Source organism: Meriones unguiculatus, chromosome 6 (genome assembly GCF_030254825.1).
Source record: "Meriones unguiculatus strain TT.TT164.6M chromosome 6, Bangor_MerUng_6.1, whole genome shotgun sequence".
In the NCBI taxonomy this organism is placed as follows: domain Eukaryota; kingdom Metazoa; phylum Chordata; class Mammalia; order Rodentia; family Muridae; genus Meriones; species Meriones unguiculatus.
In genome coordinates, this window is record NC_083354.1 from 69,781,748 (window position 1) to 69,809,098 (window position 27,351).

At 40.0% G+C, this 27,351-nt stretch overlaps 1 protein-coding gene across 1 annotated transcript in view; it reads left to right on the plus strand.

Moving 5' to 3' along the window:
- The window catches only part of Ankrd31 (ankyrin repeat domain 31), a 151,295-nt gene that overhangs the window by 93,098 nt on the left and 30,846 nt on the right, over positions 1-27,351 (plus strand). Inside the window, 2 exon segments of the mRNA XM_060386149.1 lie at positions 10,940-11,921; positions 17,419-17,559. Coding sequence (XP_060242132.1) covers positions 10,940-11,921; positions 17,419-17,559 — 1,123 coding nt within the window.

A 27,351-nucleotide genomic window follows, 5' to 3' on the forward strand; every position in this document is an offset into this window, starting at 1 on the left:
GGTCTGGGCTTCATTCACAATGATTTTTTCCCTAGCTCTACCCATTTACCTTCAATTTTCATAATTTCATATTTTATTGTGTAATATACCATATTCTCATTATCCATTCTTCAGTTGATGGATATCTGGACTTTTTCTAGATTCTGGCTAGAATAGCAATGAACATGGATGAACAAGTGACTCTGTGACTGTAGAGTCTTTTGGGTATACGCCTAAAAGTAGTACATCTGGATCTTGAGGTAGATTGATTTCTATCATCCTGAAGAATCACCACACTGAATTCCATAGTGCCTGTACAAGTCTGCACTCCCATCAGCAATGGAAGACTGTTATGCTTTGCCTGTATCTTCACTAGCATATTATATTGATCTTGATCATTCTGACTGGTGTAAGATAAAATCTTAAAGTAGTTTTAATTTACATTTCCCTAGTGGCTAAGGATGTTGAACATTTCTTTAAGTGTCCCTCAACCATTTATGCTTCATCTTTTGATAACTATTTATTTTTGTACCCCATTTTAAATTATATATTTGTTTTTTGTGTATGTTTAGGTTGTTTAGTATTTTTTATATTTTTTATATGGTAACCCTTATGGGATGTATAATTGGTAAAGTTATTTTCTCATTCTATAGCCTGCTTTGCTTGAATGGTGGTGTCCTTTGCCTTCAAAAGATTTTCAGCTTCATGAAGTCCCATTTATTAATTGTTGGCTTTAGTGCATGTGCAAATTGGTGTCCTGTTCAGGAAGTCCTTTCTTGTGTCAATGAGTTCAAGCTTATTCCCACATTCTCTTCTATCACATTTGGGGTACCTGGTCTTATGTTGAGGCCCTTGAGCCATCTGGAGTTGAGTTCTAAGCAGCTGGATAAATAATGGATCAATTTTTTTTTCTCTTTTATGTGTAGCCACCCAGTCTGACCAGCACTCTTTGTTAAAGATGCTTTTTTCAGTTTGTATTTTTGTGTTCTTGGCTAAAATTCAGTGTTCATAAATGTGTTGACTTAGTCTAGATGTTTAGTTCAATTTCGTTGATAAAGTATCCGGTTTTGTGCCAATGCCTTGTTCTTTTTGTTGCTATAGCTATATAGTATAACTTGAAATTTAGGGCGGGGATACCACTAGCAGTTCTTTCATTATTCAGGACTGTTTTAACTATCCGGGGCTTTCTCTATTCCATTAGAAGTTGGAAGAATTTTTTTCAGTTTCTGTGAAGAATTGTACTGGAATTTTGATGGGGATTGCATTGAATCTGTAGATTATTTTTGGTAGGATGGCTATTTTCATGATATTAATTCTACCAGTCTGTGAGCATGGGAAATCTTTAAATTGTCTTCAATGTCTTAAAGTTTATACAAGCCTTTCACTTGCTAATTAGTTACCCAAGACTTTTCTTTAAGCTATTGTGAAAGGTGCTTTTTCCCTGATTTCTTTCTCAATCTACTTGTCATTTGTATATAGGAAGGGTACTTATTTGTGTGTGCTAATTTTGTATTCTACTACTTTGCTAAAAGTATCAGCTGTAGAAATTTCTTGGTGGAGTTTTTAGGGTCTTTTACATATAAAATTGTATCATCTGCAAATAAAGATACTTTGACTTTTTCCTTTTCTATTCATATCTCCTTCACCCTCTTTAGTTGTCTTACTGCTCTAAGACTTCAAGCATTATATTGAGTAGGTATGGAAAGGGTAGACATCCTTGTCTTAGGCCTCATTTTAATGGAAATGTTTTGACTTTCTATTAATATTCTATTAATATTGGCTGTGGGTTTTTTGTAAATTACCTTTTTTTTTTGGTTAAGTTATGTTTTTTGTATCTGTAGACTCTCCAGGAGTTTTATTATGAAGGGATATTTGATTCTGTCAAAGACCTTTTTCTTCATTTAGTGAGGTGATCTTTTTGTCTTTTGGTCCGTTTATATGGTGCATTGCATTTATTGAATTATGTGTGTTGAATCATCTCTGCATATCTGAGATGAAGCCATTTTGATTGTGATAGATAATTTTTCTGATGTGTTCTTGGATTTGGTTTATAAGTATTTGAGAATTTTTTCATGTATGTTCATATGATATATTGGTCTATAATTTTTTTCTTTTTATTGGAACTTTATATGGTTTGGTATCGGTAATAGTAGCTTTGTAAAAAAGAATTAGGAAATGTCTCTTCAGTGTCTAGGGAATATTGGTATGAATTCTTCACTTAATATGTCCAGCACTGACCTTTTTGTCTACTCCTATGCCCCTCTCCAAGTCCACGGACAGAGGAGGTCCTCCCGTTCCATCTGATCCTAGCTTATCAGGTCACCAGAGCTAGCCACTGTCAGAGACAGCCCCCATTCCCCTTACTCGGAAGCCAATTTGGAGACTGAGCTGCCATGGGCTACATCTAAGCAGGGGTTCTAGGTTATATCCATGCATGGCCCTTGACTGGAGTATCAGTCTCAGAAAAGAACCCTGGGCCCAGATATTTTGGTTCTGTTGCTATCTTTGTGGAATTTCAGTCCCCTCCAGGTCGTTCTTTCTCCCCCTTTCCTAAGATTCCCTGAACTCTGCTCAAAGTTTGGCTGAGTCTCAGCATCTGCTTTGATACTCTGCTGGGTAGAGTCTTTCAGAGGCCCTCTGTGGTGGGCTCTTCACTTGTTACATGATTTTTTTCTTCTTCCAATGTCTGTCCCATTTGCCTTTCTGCATGAGGATTGATGCCCAGGGTCCTCCTTCTAGCTCAGCTTCTTTAGGTGTACAGATTTTTGTAGGTTTATTATATGTCTAGTAACCACTTGTAAGTGAGTATATACCGTGTGTGTCTTCAAGTACTATGCTGAAGAGGTATGGAGAGAGTGGGCAGCCTTGCCTTGTCCCTGATTTCAGTGATACTGATTTAAGTTTATGTTTAGTCTGATGTAGGCTATAGGCTTGCTGTATATTGTCTTTACTATGTTTAGGTATGTGCCTTGTGTCCCTGATATCTCCAAGACTTTAAACATGAATGGATGTTGGATTTTGTCAAATGATTTTATGGCATCTAAGAGATGATCATGTGGTTTTTCTCCTTCAGTTTGTTTATATGGTGGGTTACATTGATGGATTTCTGTATATTGAACCATCCTGCATGCAGGGAATGAAGCCTACTTGGTCATGATGGATGATATCTTTTATATGTTCTTGGATTTGGTTTGCCTATTTTATTGAGTATTTTTGCATCAATGTTTATAAGAGAGATAGGTCTGAAGTTCTCTATTTTTGTTGCGTCTTTGTGTGGTTTAGGTATCCAGGTGACTGTGGCTTCATAGAATGAGTTTGGTAATGTTCCTTTTGTTTCTATTTTGTGGAATAGTTTGAAGAGAATTGGAGTTTAGCACTTCTTTGAAGGAATGGTAGAATTGTGCACTGAAACCATCTGTCCCTGGGCTATTTTTTGGAAGGGAGACTTTTGATGACTGCTTCTATTTCCTTGGGGATATAGGACTATTCAATCTTACTACCAGATCTTTATTTAATTTTGGTAAATGGAATATATCAAGAAAACTGTCCATTTCATTTAGATTTTCAAATTTGGTGGCATATATGCTTTTCTAGTAAGACCTAATGATTGATTGGATTTCCTCAGTGTCTGTTGTTATGTTCCTTTTTTCATTTCTGATTTTGCTGATTTGGGTAGTTTCTCTCTGCCTTTTAGTTAGTTTGGCTAACGGTTTGTCTATCTTGTTGATTTTTCTCAAAGAACCAGTTCTTAGTTTCATTGATTCTTTAAATAGTTTTATTTGATTCTAATTTATTTATTTCAGCCCTGAGTTTGATTATTTCCAGCTGTCTACTTTTCTTGGGTGTGTCTGCCTCTTTTTTTCCCTAGGGCTTTCAGGTAGGCCATTAAGTTGCTTAATTTCAAATTTCAAATTTCAATATTTCAAATTTCTTCTTGAAGGCACTTAGTGCTATGAATTTTCCTCTTAGCACTGCTTTCATTGTGTCCCATAAATTTGGGTATGTTGTCCCTTCATGTTCATTGAATTCTAGGAAGTCTTTAATTTCTTTATTTCTTCCCTAACCCAGCTGTCATTGAGTAGGGACTTGTTCAGTTTCCATGTGTGTGTAGGCTTTTTGACATTTCTGTTGTGGTTGAGGTCCAGCTGTAGTCCGTGGTGGTCAGATAGAATACAAGGGATTATTTCAATCTTCTTGTATCTGCTGAGGCTTGCTTTATGACCAACTATATGGTCTATTTTGGAGAAGGTTCTATGAGGTGCTGAAAAGAAGGTATACTCTTGAGTTTGGGTGAAAAGTTCTGTAGACATCTATTAGATCCATTTGATTTAGGACCTCTGTAAGTGCCTTTCCCTGATAGATAATAGTGACCAATGAATGTTAGTTTCTTTTATTGTAGAGTTGGTGGTGTTACTGTGATTCATTGCTTGTTTTCTTTTAATTTTTGTTGTGAAAGTTATCTGTATCCTGTTTTCTTGGGTGTAGTTGTTTTCATTGGATTGGAATTTTCCTTCTAGTATCTTCTGTAGGGCTATGTATCTTCTGTGTTGCTATGTAGATATTGTTTAAATTTAGTTTTGCCATGGAATATTTTGCTTTCTTCATCTATGTTGATTGAAAGCTTGGCTGGGTATAGTAATCTGGGTTGGCAACTGTGGTCCCTTAAAGTCTGCATGACATCTGCCTAGGCCCTTCTGGCTTTCATAGTTTCTGTTGAGAAGTCTGGTGTGATTCTGATAGGTCTACCTTTATATGTTACTTAGCCTTTTTCCTTTGCTGCCTTTAATATTTTTTCTTTGTTCTGTAGGTGTAGTACTTTGACTATGATGTGATATGAAGAGTTTCTTTTCTGCTCTAGTTTATTTGGTGTTCTGCAGGCCTCTTGTGTATTTTTATAAATTTTTTATTTAACTTTTATTAATTATACTTTATTCCTTTTGTATCCCCCCATAAGCCCCTCCCTCTTCCCTTCCCGGTCCCCCCTCCCCCCCTTTCTGCATGCATGCCTCTCCCCAAGTCCACTGATAGGGGAGGTCCTCCTCTCCTTCTTTCTGATCTTTTTTTTTTTTTTTTTTTTTTTGTTGTTCTTCTCAATGCAGTTTATTCAGGAACCTTGAACAATCTTCTGACCCTGGGGAAAGCCAGCCCACAGCTTAAAATAGCCTCTGGGTAGCCAACCCCAGCATGCCTCGTGGGCAATGCAGATAGGTCCACATACATGGAAGCAAGCCAGATCCTCAGCCTTAGCCAAATATGGAGTTGTTTGTGACAGAGAGCACTCACCATTGGGAAGGTGGAAGGCGGAAATCAGCTCCATCTTTAAGGCGCAGCATTACGCAGCTCTCTACAGTTCCCCCTTTTTGTTTTAGATGCATCAGGCAAGAGTAGAGGTCTGATCTCTGATATTAGAAATAAATTGGGACTTTGTTCATTTAGGTGTCATCCACCCAAAGAGCATCAGACCCGACCGATACCTTTTTCTCAGAGGCGGGACCTGGGGCATCAACCCGCGTGCAGTCAGACATGCTCTTCTCTGGGTCGAAAGCGGCTGACCCTGAGTGCAGTGCTTAGCCTCACATCCTGAGCATAACATTTTAGCTTTTTATGGTAGCCAACCATGCTTGGGGAGACTGTCCTGCTTCAATGGCTGTAAAGGCCTGAATGATCATGGCTGCATTATGCTGTTGTGAGACTCTAATCTTGCATATACACCACAGGCAAACCAAGGAGACCAACACCAGAAGGCCTGCTAATGCTCCCATGCCCACCCATTCCTTCAGATGATTCATGGCTGTAGCAATCCATGATGATAATCCTGTGGCTAGTCCTGCGTCCACTCTGGTAGAATTTGCCGTAAGGCCTCTTGTATATTTATGGATGTCTCTTTCTTTAAGTTGGGAAAATTTTCTTCTATGATTTTCTTAAAAAATATTTTGTGGGCCTTTGGAGTCTGAAATCTTCTTTTTCTTCTATTCCTATTATTCTTAGATTTCTTCTTTTCATGGCATCCTTGATTTCTTGGATGTTTTATGTTTAGAATTTTTCTGATTTTACTTTTACTTTGAGAGAAGTATCAATTTCAGCAAGTGTATCTTCAACACCTGACATTTTCTCTTCCATCTCTTATAGTTTATTGGTGATGCTTGCCTGTGTGGTTCCTGATCTTTTCTCTAAGTTCTCCAGCTTCAGGGTTTTCTTTGTTTGTGTTTTCTTTATTGATTCCAATTCTGTTTTCATGCCTTGCACCATTTCCTTCATTTGTTTGAATGTGAATTCCTGTCTTTCTATGATGGCTTCTATTTTTGTTGTTGTTGTTGTTGTTGTTCATTTTCTCTCTCTATGCCACTAATTGTGCCTGTACTTGTATCTATTTGTTTGGGTGTAGTTGCCTGTATTTCTTTGAGAGCTTTGTTCATTTCCTCTTTATTTGCCTCCATTTTTGTGGCTACTTCTTTGAGAGCTATGTTGGTTTCCTCTTTATTTGCCTCCACTTGTATGGCTATTTCTCTGAGAGATTTATTCATTTCCTCTTTATGTGCCTCTAAGAATTGGGTAAGCATAGCTTTAAAGTCTGTGTTTCTGGTGAATTGAAATATCTGTTGATTTGGGGGGTTGCTGGTGAAGCCACAATGTCCTGATTTTTGTTGGGTGTGTTTTGACGCTGACCTCTGGCCATCTGCTTATCTGTAACCTTCACTGTTTGTTGCTGGAGTCTGTACTTCAGACTGGGTCTGTCTTTCTCTGGAGTGTTCTTCAGGAAGATGAGAGAGGTCCACTGGTTTGAGAGTGAGTGTTGGTGTGTCAGCTGTACCTAAGGGAGGAAGGGCACAGGTGCAGGTGCACAAGTGCCGGTGAGCAAGCATGGGTGTGTGCGTGGAAGTGTGTCTTGAACGAGTGAGTGCTAGCGCTTGGAATGTGGGGGAGGGTGCCGGCGCAGGAGGAGGTGCAGATGCTAGCACTGTTTGCAGGCGCAATATACTTGCGCTGATTTCTTGAATACCTCAGTGGTGTTCAGTCCTGTCTTTCTGGTATTTAGATCTGTCTGGGCTCCAGGAGTTGTTTGCCTCGACTTCACTGGTAGACCCACAGAGCAGGGGCTTCAATGTTGATAATGCTGTCCCAGGAATCCCTGTGTTGCCGCAGAACCGGGGAGTTGGTGTTGCGGTCCACTGGGAGTCCAGCCACTACCACAGAACTAGGAGGCCGCTGGCACAGATGCCTTCTGGAACCGCCTGGGGAGCCGCAGGCCTCATTGGCCTAGTGGAGCCACTGGCTCTGCGCTCTGTGCTAGGAGCTGAGGGCACTTCGGGCCAGGCACTGCACTCTGTGGCAGACACGGTGAGCCACCTTTGTAGCCTCCTCCAAGGAGGGAAAAGGGAAGCCTGTTGAGGGTACATGCTGAGGGATTGATATTCTCTGTCTCAAATCTCAAGCGGGGTATTGTGTGCTAGGAGCTGTGCTCCACAGCTGCAGCCTCTGCAGCTGCCGCCACCGTTGGCTATGAAAGCCTGTTAAAGGGGAGGTGCCTGGGAATTGAGTTCCCAGGAGAAGTCCGTGGTTGACCTGAATCCTAATGGTCTCAGCCCAGGGTTTGTCCCCTTTCTCCCTGGAAGCCTCAATGTCAATGTTCTGAGTTCAGTTGCCCCTCCACTCACCAGTTTCAGAATTTCAGATCCTCTGCTCCTCAGATACGGTGCGCACTGGTTGCCACCATCTTGGATCCCAGTTTTTTGTTTTCTTTTTATGAGCTGGATTGGTAACTAGAAATTAAGTTTTGGCTTTCTTGTGGAATGCATTTCTTCCTCCATTAATTCTGATTAATTTTTTTTTTTTCTGGGTAGAGTCTGGACTAATATCTGTAGTCTCTCAGAGTTTGTAGAATATTTTTCCAGGCCTTCCTGGCTTTTAGAGTCTCCATTGAGAAATCATTTACTTTCTAATGAATTTGCTTTTATGTTACTTAGTCTTTCTCCCTGGCAGCTTTTAATATCCTTTTATTGTTCTGTACATTTATTTATTTCTGGTTCTATGTGGTCATCTGCATGCATCTTGTACCTTGATTGGCAATTCTTTGAATTGGGGAAATTAACATTTTCTTTGCCTGCACTATCTATTTCTTCTACCTTGTCTTCAGTCTGATATTCTTTCTCCTGTGTCTTGTACTCTGATGGTGAGGCTTACTTTTGAGGTTTTTGTTTGACTTCCTAAAATTTTCATTTCCAGCTATATTTCAGTTTGAGTTTTCTTTAATAGTTGGTTTTCTTTCTTTGTTAAATTCTACTTTCATGTCTTAAGTTATTTTTATTGCTTCATTCAACTGTGTGTTTGTTTTCACAGAGTTCAGTAAGGGCTTTATTCAAATCCTCTTTAGGATTCTTGAACATATTCATGATAGTTATTTTGAAGTCCTTACTGTGTGCTTCAGTTATAGTGCATTTCTCAGGGCCTATTGCAGCAGGGTTACTGTCTTCTGCTAGAGGATACTGACTACTGCTGTTCTGGCTCTTCATGTTTGTGTTTTGTGTTGGGATCTAGGCTTCTGGAGTTGTAATGTTTGAGGTATTTCTTGTTGTTGACAACTGGTTTTGCCTTTGTTCTTTTCTTTGGTTGCTGCTGCCCTCTTTGGATCCTAAGCAATAGTTATAGCTGTTGGGTCCCTGGTACAGAATGCTTCTACAGGTCAGGGGTAGCAGAAACACGTAGAGATAGACTAGGAGGAAAAGGCTGAGAAAAGCCATAGGAAAAATTCTGGGTGGCAGGTGAGTCTATGCCAAGAAACAGAGGCCCCAGGAATGCAGGCAGGGTGTGAGGAGGGGCTCCTGCAAACAGGCAGCTATAGAGCTAAGAGTAAGTCTGGAGACAATGTAATAAATGACAGGAAGTATAATGAAATTTTACTACCAGAGTCCCATCCCAGTGTGACTGGGGGTCCCTAGTAGAAAGTGTTTCTTAAGATAGTAGGCTGATTCCAAGGAATGAGGATGGCCTAAAAGAGAAGACTGAGAGGTTTGGCAGAAAAGGTCTAGTCTTTGGGGTCTCCACCAAGAGGCAGAATCCCCAAGGCCATAGGGTAGGATGAGGAGCTCCCACAGGACAGGTTGCAATTAGACAAGCAATACGTAAGTAAGCTTAAGTTTGCTTTTTTTTAAAAAAATATTTATTTATTATTTATATGGTATTCTGCCTGCACACCAGAAGAGGACACCAGATCTTGTTATAGATGGTTCTGAGCCACCATGTGGTTGCTGGGAATTGAACTCAGGACCTTTGGAAAAACAGCCAGTACTCTTAACCTCTGAGCCATCTCTCCAGCTCCCAAGTTTGCTTTTTTTAATGCATTCTTTATTCCTTCCTACGTAGTTTTCCTAATAAGCAAGTGAATTTCTATCAACTGATGAGAAATTGACTATTGGCCATTAGGAGATTTTGAGTGTCTCCTAGCTTCAATTCTCTTTTATTGTCCTGTGGTAAACAGTGTAATTTTGAAATGTTCCCATTTAATTGAGAATCAAAATCATATTACTGTTGCTGTAAGATTTCAATCTTGATGAGGGTGATCTAAAGAGACCGCTTTTGTATTTTCTGTGAATTCCTTTTCTTTTACATATATTTTACATATATTATTTTCTTATTCTGCTTATATCTTACTCTACTAGTTGTTCGCCTGTCTAACTTCTTCTTGCCCTCATATATACTAGTGCTGTTATCACAGCCTGGGTTCAATATCAGCACCTATAAACTTCGTTAGGAAGACAAGCTATTTCTGCAATGCTTTTCCTTAAAACAGTAGCTCTTAAAGTATATACTGTAGGTTCCTGGTATATCCTTGAGACCATTTTATGTGAAGTTAAAGCTATGTTTTATAATACTAAGATATTATTTGTTCTAATTCACTTGTTAGTATTCAGTAGAATTTTTCCCAAAGGCCACTTCCTAGCTAATAAAATATACATTTTATATTCCTCTTTAATTTTTTTTCTGTTTTAATTCTAAAACAATAAATGGTGATAGATACAATGTGTACAAACAAAAAATGTTTGGGTTCCTCAAGAGTACGAATAGGTCCTGAGGCCAAAAGGTTTGAGAACCAATGAAGCCAATGTCAGTGAGGGACTTGTGCTTAACCAAAAGACAAATGTGAAGGGTGAGATGAGTCACTGTGTACCTTAGTCTTTAAGAGTCAGAGGTGTTGGAATTGAAAGTGCCTAGGCATGTGTTTTGTCTGGGAGATCCTTCTCCACTTGAAAATACCTTGAGACAGATTCAGAACACAAATGAACTAACTACATTCTCAAGTCTCATGGAAGTATGATTATTCAAAAACAATCTTGTACTCTGTAGCTAAGGGAGCCTGAGTAGAACTTACTCCCATATATTAATTTCTTACACCCTTTTTTCTTTAAACCAGGTAAGCAAACTGAAAATCAAGTAACAGTAGTCTTATTCAGCTGCCAATCACTACCTTTGACCCAGTATAGTAGGGTTATCCAAATTCTGTTTTAATTTTGAGCTCACTCAAATAATAATGTTATATTCTTTTTTTTAATAAAACGCAAATTGTGACTAGAGAGTTGTCAGAAGTTAAGAGCACTTGTTGCCCTTTCAGAGAATTGGGCTTCAGTTCCCAGTACCCACATGGTGACTCACAACCATCTATAACCAATCCCTGGGGATCTGTAACTCCAGTCCCAGGGCATCCGATGCTTTCTTATGACCTCTGGCACCTGGCATGCATGCAGTGCACCTATATCACTCAGGCAAAACATATACATAAAATAGCAAAATAAGTAAATTTAAAAATGTTTTAAAGGCAAACTTGCATTAAGTGTCAGATTTCTTGCAAAGGAAAAAATATAGACTTTATTGTACTTAAAGCTGATTTACATTGAGAAAGAATCTTTTATATCCAAAAGTTTGAAGAGAATTTTCTGTGTTAATAATTTTTTTCTTGTTCTTATAGAGTATCCATGGAATCATTTAAACACGGGGCCCTGAGAGAACAACTGGCTAACTTGGCCACGAGACAAAAGAGTCTTTTAGTTGTAGCAAAGAAACAGAAAAAGATAAGACTGAAGATTCAAAACTATAAGAACGCCACATCGCTATCTGGCATTAGTGTAAGGGAGCTTCCATGTAGCTCAGACGTCTCTGGTGAGAAGAGCCAAGAGCCTCCTGGTGTGGAAAACCCAGCATGTTCCCAGCCAGGCTCATTTTCTCCTGACAACCTTGCTTACAGAAGCGTGCAACAAATACCATTGTCTCTGGAGATACGGAGTGACAGCCAGAATACTGACATTTGTTTAAATACAGAGGCAATGAGAAGAGAAGACTTCTCTGAAAATGAAATGAATTCTAAACGAAATGTACAGGATTGTGTCTTGGGTGGGTTATTGAAATTTAGGCACTCAGATAGCCCTGAGAAAATTACATTATCATCCCAGCCTGCTGTTCTTACTCCTCAAATAGAAAATATTTTTACAGAAACTACAGTCAAAGGCAATGGATTTGATAGTTCTCCTTCAATAACTGGCACTATAAATATTTCAGAAGATAAAAGTATATTTTCCCAAAATGATGCCTGTTCACCAGCTGTTCCTCAGAATCAGGATCTTTTACATTGTAATCCAAAAAGAAGAAACAAGAAAACAGCTTCCCAGCAACCATCTGGGGGAATAGCAGAGCCTCTGGCTCCTCAGGTGATGGCTGTCTTGGACACTGAGACTGTGCATCAGACAAAGCCCCATCTTAAAAAGACAGCTTCTGTTGCTTCACATGCAAATAGCATTCCAGTTTCTCCTTCCTCTGTGTCTGCCCAGCAGCATTCTACTAAAAAGGCTTCACCATACAGCCCAACTCCCAGAAAGAAGAATATGCAGCTGAAAGACTTAATATTATGTGGAAGAATTAATCCAGGAAATGACGTTCTGGAATTCAAAACACAGGTATTTTTTTCTCTGAAGTCTTGCAGATTTTATAAGTAGTGTTGGTGTAGCCTAGAATAGGCATATGGGAAATAAGATTTGGCTGTGCTTTCTAAATGGAGGAACATAGCTATTAAATTCCTAGGAAGCACATCCCTACCCTATTCTGGAAGTGCCCTGACAGAATTAGTCACAAGCACCTTTGTTTCTCAACTGCAGTCTGTCAGTTATATTGTAGCAGGAAGAATTTAAGAGGAAATTTCATATAGAACCCAGGACCACCGGCCCACAAATGGCACCACCTACAGTGGGTTGGGAACTTCCCCCACTGGTCACTAATTGAGAAAATTCCTTATAGCTGGATCTCATGAAAGCATTTTTCTCAACTGAGGATCTTTTCTCCTTGATGTGTCTTGTGTCAAGTTAACACACGAAACCAGACAGGACACCATAGTTTTTCCATTCACCTGATAGATACTTCTGTTGTTTCCAGCTATTGGCTATTAAATATAAAGCTGCTGTGAATTTTGTTCTACGGGTTTTGGTATGAAATATACTTTCATTTTTCTTTGGTGAATACCTGTGAGTGGAGATCTTGAATCCTGGGATAGCTGTATATTTAACTTTTCCGGAAACTGCTGGAATAGTTTGTAAAGTCTAATGAACGCGCCACTTGTACATGAGAGGTGTAGTTGTCCCACATCACCACCAGTGCCTAGGGTGATCAGTCCTTAATCTTAGCCTTGCTAACGTACAGTGTAGATGCATGTATGATGTGTTAGATAGCATGTATATATGGGTGCTGCTTATCATCATGGATTTGTGTTTTGGTTTTGGTTTTTGACAGGGTTTCTCTGTGTAGCTTTGGTTGTTCTGGACTTGCTCTGTAAACCAGGCTGGCCTCGAACTCGAACAGTGATTGGACTGTCTCTGCCTCCCTGAGTGCTGGGATTAAAGGTGTGTGTCACCATGCCTAGCTATCGATGTGGTTTTAGTGTTTGATTCAAGTATTGATTGGTTCAGATCCATTGCCAATTTTTCTAGCTGGTTCTTCATGTGCTTTTTAAGAATTATTTGTGTAAGTAGGTTTTCTTCTTAATGTCATGGCCTTGGTAGGCTCAAAGATTAACTAGGTTTCCGGTACCAAGCATGATTTCCCTCCTATTGAACAGATGTTATGTCTAATTAGGCAACTATTGGTTAGTGTCAAGGTATAACTGCCATCTCTCAGGGTTGGTCGTATTTATGATTCATAGACAGCACAGCGAGGGAGGATTGTTTGTTGTTTCCCTCCCTTGTCAGCACACATAGCACCTTTAGGTTCTATGAAAGCTATCTGTGAAGGCTTTCTGGACAAATCTAGCTCAAACCTTCCAAGTCCTGTGTCCAAAGTGCATGGTGTCTTCAGTAATAGAGACTTAACCTTCAGCCTCTGGGAGACAACTGAGGGCAACAGCAATAGTTTGTATTGTTTTGGGAATCTCTTGGACTTCCATAACCAACAATGCAAGAGGTTTCATTTAAGGTATGTGTGTGTGTGTGTGCGCGCACGCGTGCACATGAGAAAGAGAAACAGACCAACTGACAAGACAGATTATCTGTCCTCCCTTTTCCTTCTGTATTGACCTCCCTCCCTACTTCCTAACTAAGGCCACCTTTCCATTTTCTCCATTTCCCCTTCATTGCACTTGTGTCCTGCTATTCCCTCTCCAGCAACCCCTCCCGATGGTTTTGTTTCACTTTCCTGGTTTCTGTAGTTACTCTAGATTATATATTCACATCCAAAGATTCAGAGCTAGGAACCATAGATGAGAAAGAACATGTAATGTTTGTTTTTCTGTCTGGATTACCTCACTCAATTTAATATTTTCTAGTTGCATCTATTTATCTGCAAATTTCATTAATAAATTTTTTTCTACAGCTGAATTTTACAACATATGTACCATATTTTCTTTTTTTCTTGTTGTTTTGTTTTTTGGTGGTTTTTCAGTTTTGTTTTTTGAGACAGGGTTTTTCTGTGCAACCTGAGTTGTCTTGGACTGGCTTTGCAGATCAGGCTGGCTCAAACTCACAGAGATCCCCCTGTGTCTGCCTTCCCAAGTACTGGGATTACAGGTGTGCACCAGTATGCTTGGCTATGCACATTTTCCTTATTCATTAATTAGATAAAAATCGTTTCTGCTGTCTCTATTTTTAGCTGTTGTGAACATGGCTGAACACATATCTGTAGAGTAGGATGTTGAGTCCTTTGGGCATTTCCCAAGAAGAGGTATAACTGGTCATATAGTAAATTTATTTTTAGCTTTTTGAAAAAGTCTCTGATTTCCAGAGTGGCTCTACCAGTTTGCAGCCAGGGAGACTTAGTCTTCCCCAAAGTGAGTTCCCCAGTTGGTACCAAATGGTCAACACTGAAATCATGTGCTTCAAAGCAACACTAAAGAGATTCAGTGGGTTGTATTTATATATTTATGCATTTTTATACTGACGGCTCTCTAGAGGTACACTGTAGGAATTAACATTAAAGGGATTTATTGGACCTGCCTATAGGAGGCAGTCCAGATAGGCCAGCAATGGCTGCCTCATAACTGAAAGACGAAGAACTCCGTACTTGTTCAGTCCACTAAACTCGATGTCTTTGCAGTCCCAGTCTTGTGCTAGAGTTCGGGAGATTCCTGGAGAATATCTGGTTTTCAGTCTATATTGGAGTCCTGAAGAAGTTGGTTTTAATATTTGCCACAGCAACAGAGGAAACAAACTTGATGATTAGAGTGAAGGCAAGAAGGCAAAAAGTAAAATTTTCTTCTTCCTTGTCCTCCTATGGGCTGCCACTAGAAGTTGTGTCTCTGATTTAGAATTATTTTAATCAAATAACAACTTGATTAAGATGAGTTTGTAAGATTTTTAGTCCTAATCAAATTAAGAAAATTTCTCACAGGTATGCCCAGCATCTTGGGTTTTGGTTAATTTCATGTCATCAAGTTGACAATGAAGATTACCCATTATATACATATAAGCAGGGAAAAGAAGCCATGCATTTGAGAGGGAATAAAGGGAAGAGATATGGAAGAAAGTGGAGGAAGAGGACATGGAGTTGGAGGGAGGACATGATGTAATTATATTTTAATTAAAAATTTAAAAAACAAAAAAATCTATATTCCAAATGAAAGTGAAGAAAAAAATGGTTTGTCTCACTCAAAATGACAATAGCTTTCTCGTAGTGTTTTCTTAAAGCCAAGGTAGTGAGTTTATTAAGTAGTTGAAATTGTGGGGTTATGGTGGTGACTTAGGTGTCATTACTGTGGCACATGATCTTGTGGCTTCATAAATTACATTTCCCAAGGGACATAATTGACAAGGGTTAAAGATTAAGCATTATTTTTATAGTTTTATGGCTAAGATTTATTCTAAATTAATTTTCATATTAATTTAAATATAAACTAGAATTATATATGAACATATATGTGGGACTATAATTTTTATATATGGGTATGAATGTTTTTATCTATTTTTGAGACAGTATCTTACTCTGTATCCCAGAATGGCCCGGAACTCTTCCTATAACCAATATTAACTTGTGGTGATCCTCCTGCCTCAGTCTCCAACTTCCGGGATTACATGTATAAGCCACCAATCCCAAGCCCTTTCACATTTTCTAATTTGGATAACCAGTTGGCCTGGCATCATAAGTTGGAAGAGGCACTCTTGTTTCAATAAATTGCCTATGAGTCTGTGTGAAAAAACAACAAAATAAAAACAGCTGTTTATATATTCCTATATATTCCCTATTGTTTCATCATTTGTCTTTTACCTTTCTGTTAGTAATAAGCTGCCTTGATTATTGTTGAAATCCAGTTAATGCTAGCCTCCTGGGTTGTTTTGTTTTTTCATTTTTTTAAAAAAAGTTATTTAATTAAATTTTTATTTATGTTAATTACAGTTTATTCACTTTATATCCCAGCTGTGGCTACCTCCCTCCTCTCCTCCCAATCCCATCCTTCCTCCTTCATCTCTTTCCATGCCCCTCCCTAAGTCCACTGATAGGGGAAGTCCTCATTCCCTTCACTCTGACCCTAGACTATCAGGTTTCATTTCTTTCTTTTTTTAGTATTTCATTTCTTATGTATGTTCTAGGCCAATATTATACCACTGAGCTATCCCACCAGCCTTTGGTGTTTTTAAATACATAATTGTGCTATTTTTATTTTAGCCTAGGCTGCCCTTAAGCTCATAATCCCCCTTCTTCTGCCTCCCAGGTGCTGGGATTATAGGTGTGCATGTATAAGCCACGAAAGTAGAAATTTCTGCTTATTCTTGTTAAGTCTAGTGTTCAATTTTATAGTAGTTGAATCTTGTCTTTTGAATTGATATTCTGCTCATTTGATTTCTGTACCTCCTTGTTAAAAGTAAGACAGTGAAGTCGCCAACTATCCTTATTAATCTGTCTGTTTTCCCTCAAGTTTTGCTTCCTGTGTTTTGGAGCTCTTCTGAGTCTAAGCACACGTATGCCTATAATTGTTACATCTGTCTGAGGCAGTAGCCCTTTTAGCATCATAAATTTTCTTTCTATTTTTAGTAATTTTTAGCTTAAAGTATTTTTATTAGGAGTGTAGCCATTTCGGTTTCCTTGTGCTTTTTGTTGGTATGAGAAATGCATCCATCTTTTAATTTTCAACTTACTTATTTCTTTTAATATGAAGTCTGTCTATTGTATAAATTATATAGGTGGATATGGTTTATTGAATCTGGCCTGACAACACCTGCCTTTTGATGAGTTATTTAAACAAGTTAATGTTGTTATTAATATTGTTGAATTTGCACCTGTTAATTTTTATTGGATCCCATATAATGCTGGATATTTTTACATTCTTAATATTGTTTGGAGGATTTGTTGGCCCTTTGAATATTTTTAAAGTAGAGCAGTGTCAAATTTAGGACTAATTATTTTTTCTTAGTGAATCAGAACTTTCTGATGAAATTTTCTAATGATACCATTAGTCTTGAGGGTTTTCTTTTATTTTTATGGTGAAGAAAAAGCATTAATTCCTGTTCTGTGAGAGTGCTAGGTGGCATTACCTCCAATCCTTTCACATAGGTCTTTTTTTTTTTCATTTTTTTGTCAGTTTGATAATTACTCTCATATAAACAGCATAGCTAAGTCCTTCAGGAGGACCCTGTGAGGGTCTTAAGGTGTCTTTTAAAGGAGTATTTTGTCCTGCTATGACCCCTTTACCTCTGTATTCTTGCCTGGATTACCTTTTCTGCTCTGTGGTCTGGAGCCCGAGACAGAAGGCTGAGGCAGGGGAGGCCCCCCTGCATTAAGTTTTGACACCCCAGTGTTCAGTGGATTTTGTTTTGCCTGATACTTGGTGTGAACCAGTGTATTATATCTTTTTGTTAAGGTTATTGGTGGGGGAGGTCAGGTCTTAGAGTAAATCTGATCTCTCTTATTTTATCATAGCCAGAAACAAAAGTTCACACATTTCAGCAATTGTTTATCTTAAGTTATTTTTCACTTCAGGAGACTACCCACAAAGCCAGTATTTTGTTGAATGGTAAACTTAAGGTAGAAAATGGTCAGATTTACCAGAACCCAGTTTCCTGGCTTAAGGATCTCCTGGGAGGTGGCAGTTTTGTGACCTGGAATTATGCTTGGAGTAAGGTGAGTCATTTTTAAATTTAACTTCATAATAAAACAAAAAATATTTTTTCATTTCAAACATCACTAAAAGAAAGATTGCTGAGCTGGTTGTACCCCTGCACAGTCTCCTGTGACATGCTACATCTCCTTTCCAAGGGTGTGCAGCACAGCTGACTGCACCTTCCTTCCTTCTTCCTTCCTTCCTTCTTCCTTCCTTCCTTCTTCCTTCCTTCCTTCCTTCCTTCCTTCTTCCTTCCTTCCTTCCTTCCTTCCTTCCTTCCTTTCTTCTTTTCTTCCTTTCTTTCTTTCTTTCTTTCTTTCTTCCTTTCTTTCTTTCTTTCTCTTCTTTCTTTCTTTCTTTCTTCTTTCTTTCTTTTTTTCCTTTCTTTCTTTCTTTCTTTCTTTCTTCTTTCTTTCTTTTTTCCTTCCTTTCTTTCTTTCTTTCTTTCTTTCTTCTTTCTTTCTTTTTTTCCTTTCTTTCTTTCTTTCTTTCTTTCTTTCTCTCTTTCTTTTCTTTCTTTTTATCTGCTTTCAGAAACTTCATTGCACCTATGCACCTCTTTTTTTTTCTCCCAAGCAATTTCAGTTTTTTGAATCCATAGGAAATTTGGTATCATCGATATACCTGTTATTATTAGTCTAATGAAATGAAGCCAAAATTGTCTCCTAAGTATATGAAGAATGGGCAAGAATGGTAAGGCTTATATCAACACATTACACTTTCATTTTTTAACATGACCCTATCCTCAAGTCACTTAAAGAATTGTTTTTCTCATTTCCATTTAGACTTCTTAGACTCTTAGCCTTCTGCTTAGTGCTGGCTTTAAATTATAAGCCAAGTTAGAATTTCTCCACTTTAGGAACCATCCTACTGTAGTTGACCCAGAAAAGCATGAGTCATCAAAGCTACCTGTACTGACAGTTTTATGTCAACAAGACCTAAGCTAACATCAGTTAAGAGAAGGGAGCCTCAACTGAGAAAATGCGTTCATCAGATCTGTCTGCACACAAGCCTATAGGGCATAGTCTTTTTTTGCACGTTCAGAGTCTTGTGTTTATTTTGTTCAATGATAACCTTTTTTAATTTAATTTAATTTTTTACAATTTATTCATTTTGTATCCCAGTTGTAGTCTCCTCCTTTGTCTCCTCCCGGTCCCAATCTCCCTTCCTCTCCCCCGCCCCTCCATGTCCCTCTCCCCTAGTCCACTGAGAAGGGAAGTCCTCTTCCTCTACTGTCTGACGCTAGCCCGTCAGGTCCCATCAGAACTGCCTGGATCCTCTTCCTCTGTGGGCTGGCTAGGTCACCCCACCAGGGAGAAGTGATCAAGGAGCAGGTAACCGAATTCATGTCAGAGACTGTCTCTTCTCCTCTTACTAAGGGACCCACATGGAGACTGAGCTGTCTATGTGCTATATCTGAGCAGAGGGTTTATGTGCTCTCTATGCATGGCCTTTGATTGATATATCAGTCTCTGTAGTCCATCCTGGGCCCAGCTTTTGGCTGTTGGTCTCCTTGTGGAGCTCCTGTCCCCTCCTATCTCCCCCTTCTTTCATAAGATTCCCTGCAATCTGCCCAAAGTTTGGCTGTGAATCTCTGCTTCAATCCCCTGCTGGAGTCTTAAAGAGATCTGTGGAAGGCTTCCATCTTATTCTCTCTCTTTTACCACTTCTGGTGTCTGTCTTGTTTTCCTCTACTGAGCTATGTTCATAGCAGCTTTATTCATAATAGCCAGAATCTAGAAACAACCTAGATGTCCCTCAACCAAAGAATGGTTGCAGAGTTTGTGGTACATTTATACAATGGAATACTACTCAGGTATTAAAAACAAGGAAAACATTAAATTTGCAGGCAGATGGTGGGAACTAGAAAATATTCTGAGTGAGGTAATCTAGAAGCAGAAAGACACACATGGTATATACTCAGTTATAAGTGGATATTAGCCATATAAACATAGAATAAGCATACTAAAATCTACAGTCCTAAAGAAAATATACTCTACCCTGCAGGGTATCAAAGCAGATGCTGAGACTTATAGACAAACTTTGGGCAGAATGCAGAGAATCTTATGAAAGAAGAGGGAAGTAGTAGACCTGGAGAGGACAGGAGCTCCACAAGGAAAGCAACATAACCAAAACATAACAGGGGTCTTTTCTGAGACTGATACTCTAACCAAGGACCATTCATGGAGATAACCTAGAACCCCTGCACAGATATAGCCCATGGCAGCTCAGTATCCAAGTTGGTTCCCTAGTAATGGAAACAGGGACTGTCTCTGACATGAACTCAGTGGCCTGCTCTTAGATCACCTCCCCCTCAGGAGGGGTGCAGCCTTACCAGGCCACAGAGGAAGACAATGCAGCTAGTCCTGATGAGACCTGACAGACTAGATCAGAAGGAAGGGGAGGAAAACCTCCCCTGTCAGTGGACTGGGGGAGGGGCATGGGTGGATTTGGGAGGGGAGGAGGAAGGGAACTATAAGTGGGGTACAAAGTGAATAAATTATAATTAATAAAAATAAAAAATAAATTAAAAAGAAGATATACAACAAGAAGTCCCCTAGGGAAGATACTTGATTCTCATTCAGAAAGGCATATTCTTAATTAATGGTGATGGGGAGGACCCAGCCCACTGTGGGTGGCACTAGTAAACAGCACCCCTCCATAGCCTCTCTGTCAGCTTCCTGCTCTATTTAGTTCCTGCCATGACTTCCTTTGATAATGACAGTGATATGGAAATAAACCCTATCCTCCCTAACCTGATTTTGGTTTTGTTTTATTACAGCAATAGAAACCTTAACCACCATTATCATTTCAAAGAAGAGGAGATATACCAGCTCCACTAGCCACTTCAGTAAACATCTGCACACATTAACAGGGGCCAGCTTCTCATTTTTCCAGCCTAGCTCTGCATACCCTCCCTTCTAGCTCCTGCTACACCCCAACTCTGCATCCTTCCCAGTGGCGCTCAGCCTGTGGGTCTCAACACCTTTGAGGGTCACATATCAGATATCCCACATTACAATTCATAACAGTAGCAAAATTAGTTATGAAGTAGCAATGAAATAATTTATGGTTGGGGGTCACCACAACATAAGGCACTGTATTAAAGGGTCGCAGTATTAGGAAGGTTGAGTCTTACTGTTCTAGATCTCTGTAGGAACAGCTCTAGTGCGGTGTTTTAGTTCCTTCAGTTGTGCCAGCGTAGCTTGGATTTCATGTTATATAATCTGTCTGCCAGTGCCTCTCCTCTTTGCCAAAGGGTTACTTGTTTTTCTCCCCTGGGAATCACCATGGTACCTACTTTCAGTTCATCCTTAGCCAAGTCCTTTTCATGGATGCATAGTTCATTTTAAATGTGAGCAATTAGCTTCTTAATGATCCCTTTCATTGCAACTTTTTTAAAAATTATGAGAGATTACAGTCTTTGCCAACACAGAATCTTTCCTCTTATCATGAGTCTGGCAGATTGCTTGGCTTTGGTCTATTGGCTTCAGGGTGCTCGTGTTACAGTGTATCCAGTGTACAGTGTATCCAGGGACTCACTCTACCCAGTTTTTCTTGGAACTGCTGCATTTCCTGCCTTTGAATAGCTGACTAATACATATGACTAATACATATGACTAATACTAATACATATGGCTCTTCCACATACTAGTGACTAATTTATATGTTATCTTGCTTCTGGTAGTTTGTTATTAGCCACATAACCTAATTGTTGTAGTTCAGCACCTGTGCGATAGTGAAGCAGATGAAAATGTGGGTACTAAAAATAAGCAGCCTTAGATTACTTTTTAAAGATTGTTAGGAAGAAAAAAAAGAGTATAGCTTCGTCTGTGCAGGGGTTCTAGGTTATCTCCATGAATGGTCCTTGGTTGGAGTATCAGTCTCAGAAAAGATCCCTGTCCCAGAATTTTTGGTTCTGTTGAGCTCCTTGTGGAGTTCCTGTCCTATCCAGATCTTAATATTTCCCACTTCTTTCATAAGATTCCCTGCACTCTGCCGAAAGGTTAGCCATAAGTATCAGCATCTGCTTTGATACCCTGCAAGGTAGAGCATTTCAGAGGCCCTCTGTGGCAGGCTCCTGTTCTGTTCTCCATTTTCCCCTTCTTCTGATGTCCATTCTCTTAGCCTTTCTGAATGGAAATTGAGCATTTTAGCCAGAGTCATCCTTCTTGATTAGTTTCTGTAGGTGTATGGATTTTAGTAGGTTTATCCTATATTATATGTCTAATATCCATATATGAGTGAGTATATACCCTGTGTGTCTTTCTGCTTCTGGGATACCTCATCAGGATGATCTTTTCCAGTTCCCACCATTTACCTGCAAATTTCATGATTTCCTTGTTTTTTTATTGCTGAGTAATATTCCATTGTGTAGACGTACCATAATTTCTGTAGCCCATGGCAGTTCAGTGTCCTAGTGGATTCCATAGCAATGGGAACAGAGACTGTTTCTGACATGAACTGATTGGCCTGCTCTTTGATCGCCTCCCCCTGAGTGGGGAGCAGCCTTGCCAGGCCACAGAGGAAGACAATGCAGCCAGTCCTGATGAGACCTGATAGACTAGGATCAGATGGAAGGGGAGGAGGACCTCCCCCCTAACAGTGAACTGGGGGAGGGGCATGGGAGGAGATGATGGAGGGAGGATGGGATTGGGAGGGGATGAGGGAGGTGTTCACGGGGGGATACAAAATGAATAAAGTGTAATTAATAAAAATTATTTAAAAAACAGGTATATAAAAAAGCATAACTTTAACACTTCCTACAGTTCATTCATGTATTTTTAGTAAATGCTCTAAGAAACAGGACTTCTTTATAGTATTTTACCAAAAAACCTGCTCTTAGGGTTTTAGTGGAACTTCTAAAGTCACAGAGACTTCCAGATACAAAGGACTTTTTGCTTTGTTTGTAATTGTGTCAGGTCAGTCCGATGTACCCAAATCCCAGAGCAACTAGACCTTTCTGGTAAAAATATGGTGGTGAAATACGAGGCACGTGTGCGAAATACATACTCGCTTTGGTGAGCATAAGATATGTTGGACATTTTTAAAACGTAACAGATACAAAATCCATTGTTTCTAATACTGGTTCTTTGAAAGCTGACAGATAATATTTAGGGTTTTTCCATTCTGTGACAAGAAAGGAAGTATTGACACCCTGGAGAGGCCTGGTATGGCCCATTTTTCCCTTCAGACTTTGGTCTATGAGTCAAGCCCAAAGGGTCCCTTCATCTTTCAGATCTCCTATTACTTGGTCACTCTGTCCAATTTAGTAAGAATTTATTGAATACTGAAAATATACTAGAAAAACATGTCAAATGTGTTTTGGATGTTATCTCTTTCAATACTAACTTAATAAGCTGCAGGTAATTCTTTAAAAACTTACAAACTGAGAGATGGAATATAAGAGTCTTACTTTAGAGCTAGAACTTTAGAGTCTTTCATTCCATAATGGCAGGTGCTATGTGACAGCTAAAGGTGTAAAAATGTGTATGACACAGGTCATGATTTTAATGGAACAGATACATTAAGTCATTTAAATGAGATAAATTCTGTGACAGAAACAGGAGCACAGAAATTATAGGAGCCTTATGTGGATATCATTCTTTATTATTTTTTTATTTAGTACAATTTATTCTCTTTGTATCCCCAGCTGTAGCTCCCTCCCTCATCCCCTCCCAATCCGACCTGCCATGCCCCTTCCCCTTTCCACTGATAGGGGAGGTCTTCCCCTCCTTCCATCTGACCCTAGCCTATCAGGTCTCATCAGGACTGGCTGCATTGTCTTCCTCTGTGGCCTGGTAAGGCTGTCCTGCCCCTCAGCGGGAGGTTATCAGGTCTTATCAGGACTTAGTGAATCATCTTCTGTGACCTGGTAAGGCTGTTCCTCCATTAGGAGGAGGTGATCAAAGAGCCAGCCACTGAGTTCATGTCAGAGACAGCCCCCATTCCCCTTACTAGAAAGCCCTTTTGGAGACTGAGCTTCCATGGGCTACATCTGTGCAGGGTTTTTAGGTTATCTCCATATGAATGGTCCTTGGTTGGAGTATCAGTTTCAGAAAAGACCCCTTTGCCCAGATATTTTGGTTCTCTTGCTCTCAGTGTGGAGCTCCTATCCCCTCCTGGTCTTCCTATCTCCCCCTTCTTTCATAAGCTTCCCTGAACTCTGCCCAAAGTTTGGCTGTGAGTCTCAGCATCTGCTTTGATACCTTGCTGGGCTGAGTCTTTCAGAGGCCCTCTGTGGTGGGCTCCTGTCTTCACCCTGTTCTGATGTCCGTCCCGTTTGCCTTTGTGCATGAGGATTGATCATCTTACCAAGGATCCTCCTTCTTGCTTAGCTTCTTTAGGTGTACAGATTTTAGTATGATTATCCTATATTATATGTCTAATATCCACTTATAAGTGAGTATATACCCTGTGGGTCTTTCTGTTTCTGGACTACCTCACTCAAGATGATCTTTTCTAGTTCCCACCATTTGCCTGCAGATTTCATGATTTCCTTGTTTTTAATTGCTGAGTAGTATTCCATTGTGTAAATGTACTACAATTTCTATATTTTTTCCTCAGTTAAGGGACATCTGGGTTGTTTCCAGGTTCTGGCTATTACGAATAAAGCTGCTACAAACATGCTTGAGCAAACGTCCTTGTGGTATACTTGAGCATATTTTGGATATATGCCTAGGAGGGGTATAGCTGGATCTTGAGGAAGCACTATTCCTAATTGTCTTGAGAAAGCACCAGATTGATTTCCAATGTGGTTGTACAAGTTTACATTCCCACCAGCAATGGAGGAGGGTTCCCCTCTCCAGCATGTGTTGTCATGTGTGTTTTTGATCTTAGCCATTCTGATGGGTGTAAGGTGAAATCTCAGGGCTGTTTTGATTTGCATTTCGCTGATGACTAAGGATGTTGAACATTTCTTTAAGTGTTTCTCTGCCATTCTATAGTCCTCTATTGAGAATTCTCTGTTTAGCTCTGTACTCCATTTTTTAATTGCATTACTTGATTTGTTGCTGTTTAACTTCTTTAGTTCTTCATATATTCTGGATATCAGCCCTCTGTAAGACATAAGGTTGGTGAAGATCCTTTCCCAGTCTGTAGGCTGTCGTTTTGTTCTGATGACAGTGTCCTTTGCTTTACAGAAAATTTTCAGTTTCATGAGGTCCCATTTATTGATTGTTGCTCTTAGAGCCTGTGCTGTTGGTGTTCTGTTCAGGAAGTTGTCTACTGTGTCAATGAGTTCAAGGCTCTTCCCCACTTTTTCTTCTAACAGATTTAGTGTGTCTGGTTTTTTTTTTTTTTTTTTTTTCAATGCAGTTTATTCAGGAACCTTGAACAATCTTCTGACCCTGGGGAAAGCCAGCCCACAGCTTAAATAGCCTCTGGGTAGCCAACCCAGGCGTGCCACGTGGGCAATGCAGATAGGTCCACATACATGGAAGCAAGCCAGATCCTCAGCCTTAGCCAAATGTGGAATTGTTCGTGACAGAGAGCACTCACCATAGGAAAGGTGGAAGGCGGACACCAGCTCCATCTTTAAGGCATAGCATTCCGCAGCTCTCTACAGTTCCCCCTTTTTGTTTTAGACGCATCAGGCAAGAGTAGAGGTCTAATCTCTGATATTAGAAATAAATTGAGACTTTGTACTGATGTTCATTTAGGTGTCATCCACCCAAAGAGCATCAGACCCGACCGATACCTTTTTCTCAGAGGAGGGACCTGGGGCATCAACCTGCATGCAATCAGACATGCTCTTCTCTAGGTCCAAAGCAGCTGACCCTGAGTGCAATGCTTAGCCTTGCATCCTGAGCATAACATTTTAGCTTTTGATGGTAGCCAACCATGCTTGGGGAGACTGTCCTGCTTCAATGGCTGTAAAGGCCTGAATGGTCACAGCTGCATTACGCTGTTGTGAGACTCTAATCTTGCATATATACCACAGGCAAACCAAGGAGACCAACACCAGAAGGCCTGCTAATGCTCCCATGCCCGCCCATTCCTTCAGATGATTCATGGCTGCAGCAATCCATGATGATAATCCTGTGGCTAGTCCTGCGCCCACTCTGGTAGAATTTACTGTGACAATGGCCACTCTCAGCTGCTCCATCGTAGTATCGAATTCTCCAGTCCAATTACCTAAAATATAGCTCGACAATTGTTTAGACAGATTTGCAACACAGGAAAAATTCTCATGTTATATGCTAGTGACTCAAAGTCCAGCATATTTTCATTGACAGCCAAGTTGAGCGATTTGCCATAGGGTATCAATTTGCTCCTGCACGAGGTCAGTCCTCTGATTGAACACCATCAAGCTTCCTTTTAGTTGAGCATTAATTCCTTTTTGTACAACTAAGGCATGAGCTACATTGGCTAAATGATTATTCAGGGTCTGAGCAGTCTGCAAAGTATGACTCATGGCTAATGTCCCGGTGGTAGCTCCAACAGTCGCCAATGAGATGGCAGTAACAATGGTGGCTGTAGTTCCAAGATCCCTTTTCTGTCTGAAGAGAGTCATAGCGTGAGGGGCATCAACGGGAACAGGCACCCAGCGAGGCATGCGAGTAACCAGGGCATACCTAAATTTACTAGCATTCCAGCATTGGGCACAAAAGCAAGTATCATTACCACAATTACTTGGCTCTATCTGGCTAATAATGAATAAAAATGGGGGATATAAACAAACAGGTGTGGGCTTATAGGAAATATTATGAGAAGCCTTAACCCCCTCGTTGGAACATCCTGCATCAGTTCTAGAACTAGCAGTGGTGGTGTCCAAAGTCTGAGTAGGTTCAGGAGACCATTGCCCCCAGGGGCGAGACGTGCTCCATGCAGGTTCTTAAATTATTTTTTCCCTTTTTTTAAAAATTTTTCATCAATTACACTTTATTCATTCTGCATCCCCCCATAAGCCCCTCCCTCCTCCCCTACCAATCCCACCTTCCCTCCTCCCTCTGCTTGCATGCCACTCCCCAAGTCCACTGATAGGGGAGGTTCTCCTCTCCTTTCTGATCTTAGTCTATCAGTTCACATCAAAAGTGGCTGCATTGTCCTCTACTGTGGCCTGGTAAGGCTGCTCCCCCCCAGGGGGAGGTGATCAAAGAGCAGGCCAATCAGATTATGTCAGAGGCAGTCCCTCTTCCCATTACTATGTAACCCAATTGGACTCTGAACTGCCCTGGGCTACATCTGTGCAGGGGTTCTGGGTTGTCTCTATGAATAGTCCTTGGTTGGAGTATGAGTCTCTGGGAAGTTCCCTGTGTTCAAATTTTCTGGTTCTGTTGCTCTCCTTGTGGAGATCCTGTCCTCTCCAGCTCTTACTATTTCCCAGTTCTTACATAAAATTCCATTCACTCTGCCCAACAGTTGCCCATCAGGCTCAGCATCTGCTTTGATAGTCTGAAGGGCAGAGGCTTTCAGAGGCCCTCTGTGGTAGGTTCCTAGGTTGTTTCCTGTTTTCTTCTTCTTCTGATGTCCATCCTCTTTGCCTTTCCAGATGGGGATTGGACATTTTAGTTAGGGTCCTCTCTCTTGCTTAGTTTCTTTAGATGCACAGGTTTTAGTGGGTTTGTCCTATGTTGTATGTCTATATGAGTGAGTATATACCATGTGTGTCTTTTTGCTTCTGGGACAACTCACTCAGGATGATCCTTTTCAGATCCCACCATTTACCTGCAAATTTCATGATTTCCTTATTTTTCATTGCTGAGTAATATTCCATTGTGTAGATGTACTACAATTTCTGCATCCATTCTTCAGTTGAGGGGTATCTGGGTTGTTTCCAGCTTCTGGCTATTACAAATAAAGCTGCTACA